The 7,160-nt window shown below is 53.8% G+C and overlaps 1 protein-coding gene across 1 annotated transcript in view; it reads right to left on the reverse strand.

Moving 5' to 3' along the window:
- SYT13 (synaptotagmin 13) overlaps positions 1–586 on the reverse strand; it is a 43,022-nt gene extending 42,436 nt beyond the window's left edge. The window contains exon 1 of the mRNA XM_046643000.1: positions 347–586. Within this exon, the coding sequence (XP_046498956.1) occupies positions 347–529 (183 nt within the window). The 5' untranslated portion in view covers positions 530–586. The remainder of the gene's footprint in view (positions 1–346) is intronic.
- Positions 587–7,160: the final 6,574 nt, after the last annotated feature.

Genomic DNA, 7,160 nt, shown 5'->3' on the forward strand with positions numbered 1-7,160 from the left:
CCCCCCCCCCCCCCCGCAGTCCCAGCCCCTATTCCTGTCCAAGGCTCCTTTCCCATTCCCTCCCATACCCTCCCCTTTAGCGCTCGCTGTCCCCGCAGTCCCGTTCCTCTCCTGTCCCGCCCCCCCACCCCAGCCTCCCTCTCCCTAATTATCCTCCCCGAACCCTCCCCCACCCTCCAAGGCCTTCCGGGCCCCTCAGCGGGTCCTGGAGCACATCCCCCATCCCCCCTCTGGCCAAGCTCTGTCGCGTAAAGGAGAAAGGACCGCTGCCTCCCACCAGCTCCCCGGCCGCCCAGCCCGCGAGACCCCCACCTCGCCCCGGGCCCGAGGCGCCATCCCCGCTCACCTGTTGGGCGGGTCGCAGCACGCCGCCCCTCGCCTTCTCCGGGTCGGGGTCCGGGTCCCGCTGCAGCAGCCCCTTCTTGGGGTGCATGTGCCGGCACAGGCAGGTGACCCCGCAGAGCGCGAGGATGCTGGTGGCCGTGCCCAGCGTGGCGCCCAGCGCGATCACGGGCACCGACAGCACCATGGTGCCCGCTCCCCGCGCGGGGCTCGCGCCTCCCGGGCCGGCCCCCAGGCAGCTCCGGGTCCGAGCTTGCCAGCAGCTCTCCCGCCGCCGGAGGGCGGGGAGGGCAGGAGGGAGGGCGGCTGGAGGACGTCAGAGGAGGAGGCGGCCGGAGCCGGCTGTGCGCCCGCGCTCGGTACCGCGTCAACCAGCATCCCCTCCCCGCCAGCACGTGACCCCACCCCATCGGGAGCCGCAGCCGCTCGGGTGGAAGGAGCCTTAGGGTGATCTTAGGCCATCCTTCCCGCTTTGCACACGAGGACACTCAGACCCAAGAAGGGCAGGAGCTCGCCGAGGTCACGCTGTGCGTTAGCGGGCAAACCAGGACTCGACCCGGGCCTGCGGGCTCTGTCTGCATAGGGGGTCCTCTTCCCAGACCCCAGACTTCTGACACTTTGTTCACCCTCTTTGGCTAGGAGACTGTCAAATTGGGTCCTCCAGGCGTTTTTCAGACACACAAAGCTGGAGATTTCCCATCTCCGATGGTGTTCATTACCGGGAGTGGGGGAGGGGTGGAGGCAATTGATGATGTGTCTGCGGGACCCTGTCCTGGGGAAGATGCTCGCAAGGATTCTGTTTACATCTACCTATCCTTTAGTGTGGACCCAGTCGTTCATGATCTGTGGGTATTCCCATTTCCAGCTGAGGAGGTTGAGTCTCAGAGGGGATGTGGGGCAGCTAGAAAAATCCAGTCATTCTGAACCGGAACTCAGGTTTGCAGATTCCAAGTCCACATGTCCCACTCAGAGAAAGGAGTGTCTTAGGATATAGAGTATAGAATGCAGCAGCCAGGAGTTACCACTGGATTGAGAGATGCGGAAAGTTAAAGAAGGATGCTTAGAGGGAGGGGAAATTAGAATTCCAGGCATGAGGACTGTCTTAGATCAGAAAACAGTAGTTATCAGTGTTTTTCATTATGCGAGCGTTTAATGGAATCGAGCAGGCATTTGCTGTGGTTTGGCTGTGCTCTGGGCGAGCTGGGCACATGTCAGAAGAGGTGTAGGCGATTTCATCCACAACAGAGCTTTCAAATTCCCGTGAAGCTGGTGACTCCCAAGTCTGTGATGTTCCAGCCAGACCTTTCTTCTGAGCTGCAGGCGTGACCACCAGCTGGTACCTCCTACTGTTTCCAGTATCTACCCCCGCCTAACAAACCACGCATGATGTAGGGGCTTAGAACAATTATTTTGTGATTTCTCATGATTTTGTGGGTTGACTGGGCTAGGACAGTTTTCCTGCTCAGTGTGCTGTCTTCTGGAACTGCAGTCAGCTGGGCTGGAATGTCCAAGATGGCGCACCACATGGTGAGCAGTTGGTTTTGGTTTTCCCTGGGTGCACCACTGGGCGGTCAGCTGGTGTCCTTTGGTTCTCCTCCACGTGGCTGGAGCTTCCCACAGCATGGCGGCTAGATTCCAAGAGGAAGGAAGAAGAAGTTACTAGTTCTCTTAAGGCCTGGCTTCAGAAGTTCTGAAACATCGGGGTTTTTTTTGGTCAAAGCAAGTTTCTAATCCTTTCCCTTGGGGGCATCAAAAAGGATATTTCTGAAATGCAGAGCTGACTCTGTCGCTCACATGCATGAAAGTCTTCCAAGTTTCTCCAGGGATAAACCCAAGAGCTTCCACTTGGATGCAAAACCCTTTGTGATGTGGTTCTTGCCAATTCCTTCAGGCTCCCCTTTACTCGCCTCCCAACACGCCTTTGAGCCCCCGCCACTCCAAGGGACTTGTGATCCATTCAGCAAGCTGACATCCTTATAGCCTGCACACCATCACCCATGAGTGCATACAGCAGGCACTCAGTAACCGTCGAAGGGTGAATGGCTCACGTGATCATCTCCTGCAGGGCTTCCAGTGGCTTGGAAAGAATCCCATTTGCTATATGAGCTCCATTTGATTAAAGTGACTCTTCCACAAATATTTATTTTGTGCCTGCTGTATGCCAGGCACATTTTCCTGCTGAGCCCCATTGCTGCCAACTGTGGAGACAAAGCCGCTTAGTCCCTGTTGGGAGAGTCAGCGTTCTCGCTCATGAGAGCTTGCCTGGGAGGATTTCTTGGCTCCCGGGCCTGGCAATGCAAAATGTCCTGGGGAAATAAGAGGTTTAATTAGTGCTGTCAGTCCAGATCCCCATGCCTGAGCTGCTCCCTAGGGAGACCCTCGATGTCACCTAATGGGCTCTGGGGTGGGGGCGAGGGGAAGGACAAAGAACGCTTAATGTCGGGCATTGTCTGATGGGGATCAGACATCTGTCATGTGGCCCGTTGTTACCATGGTTACTGGGATGGCAGCAGCTGCAGGGACCTTCCTTCTTAACAGGAAGAGGGACCCCAGCCCGAGAACAGCTTGCCTCTTGCCTCTGTCACACACAGTGTACCCACGGCAGAGCTGGGAGGGACCTCAGGAGATCTGAAACCCCGTTGGGTCATCAGCACTCTGGGTCACCCTGGCTACGTCTCATCAAAGATGCGACTTTTTCCTTTTTTGCTTTTTTGGTTACTGTTATCCAGGCAGTAGCCTTGAACGACAACTCTCTAAGAAAAGGCATTACTGAGTTCCCTTGGAAAACGAGATCATCTCTATGGAGAAAGGCGGGTGACAATCAGCCAAGTGGACTAGTTGAGACAGTCTGAGGATGATGCCTGCAAATAACTGGAAATGCTGGGGCTGCCGGACGGCTGTGGGCGGACAAAGCAGGGTGCTTGGGGGGGCTTCTAGAAGGCTGCGGGGTAGATCTCTGAAGCGTCCCCAGCCTCTTGATGAAACGTCGTCATCATGTTTTGATGGATATTTTACTCGTTCGATGTTGGGTGTTGTTTAAATATTCTGAGTAACCACTCCAAATTTCTCAGGTTTTAAAATGCTTTTATCTGGCGGAAAGAATTTCAAATATGGCAGATTCTCTTGTTGAGCCAATATTTAGTGTCTGCACATAGTGCTGGAGAGAAACAAATATATAAGCAGAACAACCAAATTTTAACATTGGAAGGATTTCGGAGATTACCTTGTGAAATCCTTTCATTTGACCAATAGGGAAACTGAGGCCCAGAGAGATGGTGGTTTGCCAAAGGTAGAGGGGAGGAAGGGTGCATGAGAGAGCTGGGAAGGTGTTTTGACTCAGGGCATGTTAGGTTCTGCTGCAGTAACAAATCACCTCAAAATCTCAGAGATTAACTCGATAAAAGTGGATCTTGCTCCTCCCACAGTTCAAGGAGGATCAGGGGACTCGTGTCCAGTTGGTGACTCAGAAATCAGGCCTTTTTCTGTCTTGCCAGTCCTTGGTTGCCGGCCACGCAGATGGGGAAGAGAGAGAGCATTGAATGAAGACCACTTGTGACATTTCAGAGGCTATGGCTGGAGACAGAGTATGTAACCGTCACCCCAGTGCCTTGGCCAGAATTTGGTAACAAGACAAACCCAACAATGAAGGAGACTTGGAAATACAGACGCGATTGTGGACTCGCATGAGCAAAAGAGTTCCGCCACCGAAGCCAAAGCTTAGGACTTCTTGTCTCGTGCGTATTTTTCTAACTCTGTCATTAATTCATCACACTGTCTGAGTTTCTGCCACGTGCCAGGCACTATGCTGGGTGATGGAGCAAAGACAGTGAGCAGAACCAGGCTTGGTCCTTCTCGTTGTGGAGTTCACACTCCCGTGGGGCAGATGGGCAGCCATCGTTCGTCACACAAACGCATGTGAAATTACAACTGTGACACGAGCTGGGGAGGAGCCGTGCCAGGTTGGGAGTTGACTTATTCTGAGGTCCTGAGGAAGCCTCCCCAGATGAAGCCGCAGTTGAATTGAGGTCTGAAAGAGTAAAGTTAACTCAACAGACAAGGAAGAATGTTCTAGGCCGAGAAACAGTACGGAAGGGCCCTGTGATGGAGCCAGACCGTGGGCATGGGACAGCAGAGTGCTGGTCAACCAGCTCCCCAGGGGAAAAAAGTTGATTTCTGGCATTCGTTGACTTCTCTGGTATAAATACTCCCACCAAGGTCAGTTTCCAGGTGCCAACAAATCCTGAATATTTACCTATTGGCTCTCTGAGCTGGTAGGAGCCGGCTCCAGCACACGGCTGGGAGAAGCTCCGTGTAAGACGAGCCCGAAGGGAGAGGCAGGGCCAACGACAGGGCCTGCAGGCCGAAATGGAGGGCTCCTGGCTGTGTTTCGCCCGGGGAGCACGATGTGATCAGATCTGTGTTTTGAAAAGACCCTTCTGGCTGCTGTATTGAGAACAGATCGGAGAGGGACAAAGTGGACCCTGGTGGACGAGGGAAGATGTTACTGCAGGCATCTGAGAGAGGGATGCCAAGCTTCCTTGAAGACACATGTCGTCGTATGGCAGGCTGAAATTGTTGATGGCACGAGCATAGTGCAGGTGTGATGGGCAGGTCACCTTCTCTCTCTGCTGGCGCCCTCTTTTTGGTCTGTGCTGTTAACTCTCTCATTTCATGACTTTGTGGTTCTCCAAGCTGGACCACTGCAAACTGGAGGTTCCCTAAGGCCTGGGCCCTGCCAAAGGGGGGCTGTGCAGGAGGAACCTGCCTGGGATGAGGGGGTGCGATCTGGGCGCCACAGCAGGGAGATGCAGACCCCGGAGAGTGGAGACACTGATGGGGAGGCACGAGGGTAAGGGGCTCAGTCGAGGCCCAGGAATGAGGCCCACTCCCAGGACTCTGAGCAATTCTGGGGCCACCTCTTATGGCAGAAAGGAGAATGGGGTTGGGTCTGGGGGCCCCCGAATCAGAAATCCAAGTGTGTGAAAGATAGAATAATATTTTGGAGTTGAGCAAATGGCAGCATCCTTTATGATCGCCACCTGCCCTGGCGGGTCCTTTTCAACAAACCAGTGTTCTTTAAAACGCCTGATTCCATCTCAGCCGAGATGAGATGAAGGAACACGTTCTGATTCTCACAGGCAGAGCGCCTCCATTCCATCCAGTTTCTCTCGGAGCCGGTCTAAAGGCTCCTTTCTCTCTGGGTTTCCGGAACATACGAAGGTGATGGGCGTTTGTCTAGAGGGTTCACCTGCCTGGTGGGGACAAGATCAGCACTTGTGGAGGGACCTGGTGCCTAACTTTGTGGGGGGCATAGACCCCTCTGAGAATCTAACAAAAGCTATTTCCTTTTTCAGAAAAACGCTTGAATGCAATATATAAGGAATTTTGTACGTAACGCTAAATTGTTCAAGGACCGTGTGACACCTTCTAGAAGTTCATGGATCCCAGATAAGGAGTCTTTAGCATGACTGGATATTGGACTTGAAATCAGTTAAGAAATAGGTTCAAATCCCTTGCCTTTATGTGTGTGAGGCTGGGTGATCCATTGGCAAGTGACCTTAATTTTTCGGAGCCTCAATTTCCCCATCTGTCAAATGCGGACGATCACCTCTACTTCGTGGAGATGTGAGGATGACCCACAGCACCGTGCTGTGTAGCTAATAGAGGATGCTCAGCTTATGCTAACGAAGAATTAAAATGATCCCATTTGCTCCAGACCCTTTAATTTCTTAATAAAGCAGCTCAGCCCGGGGAGAGGGGTGGGTATCCAAGCCCCCCAGGTATGTGTCATCCTAGCTTTGGTGCTTATTTGCCGGGTGACCCTGGGGAGATTAACCTGCCTGAGCTTTAGTTTCTTCCTTTGTACAAAGGGTGTGTATGTTGTTTGCAAAGATGGCTGCAATGATTCCCCTTCCTGCCTTCACCCCCTTTGCAATATGACTCTGCAAAGAGCTGGGGGTCTGCTGCTTCCCTCCTCAGTCTGGGCTGGTCTTGCGACTTGATCTGGCTGGTAAACTGTGGGGGATGTGATGCTGAGGAAGAGACCCGATGCTTCCACTCTCTCCCGTGGACTCGTGCCCAGCCACCACGTGAAGAAGCCCAGGCCAGCCTGCTGGAGGACGAGCGATCAAGTGGCCCCGTCTCCATCACCCCAGCCTACAGCTAGCCAATTTCCAGCAGCTGAGCTGAGCACGACTGGCAGCTCGCCCCAGACACAATCAAGCCCCCAGCTAAAACTGGAAGAGCCGCCGAGCAGAGCCCTCCAAACTGCCAACCACAGAGCTATGAACTAAATTAAAATCATGGGTCATTTTAAGCCCCCAAGCTCTGGAGTGTTTGTTACCCATGGAGAGCTAACAGATGAGCAGCTTCAAATGCTAATGATATTCCGGCCCGCACAGGGGTTCTGTGAGGGTGCGCAAGGCACCGAGCTAGGGCCCGGGACACAGAAGTCCAACAATAAGCGGCTTTATTATTATTCCAGGTTCCCAAAGACACCCTACCCTGCACTTCCGGCAGTGCCTGCTGGGAATGCCAGCCCGTTAACAACCGTGTAAGGATCAGTCTTGCACACCCTGACACTTAAGAGGGGGACGTAGGACCTCTCCGACCCAACCTCCACTGAGTCAACTTTCCAGCCTGGCCCGAGCTCTCCACTCCTTCTGGAGAGCTTGCTGCCTGGTGCCCGCGGCCCGATGAAGCCTCGTGGCCAGCGGGCCCCTCTCTCCATGCCCTCTGCCCTTCTCCCCTTCCGGTTGAGCTGTGTGCTCACTTGGGGTTACGGTTAGTTATGAGTAGTAGTTAGTTTTGTTAGGGTT

Source organism: Equus quagga, chromosome 17 (genome assembly GCF_021613505.1).
Source record: "Equus quagga isolate Etosha38 chromosome 17, UCLA_HA_Equagga_1.0, whole genome shotgun sequence".
Taxonomy (NCBI): Eukaryota; Metazoa; Chordata; class Mammalia; order Perissodactyla; family Equidae; genus Equus; species Equus quagga.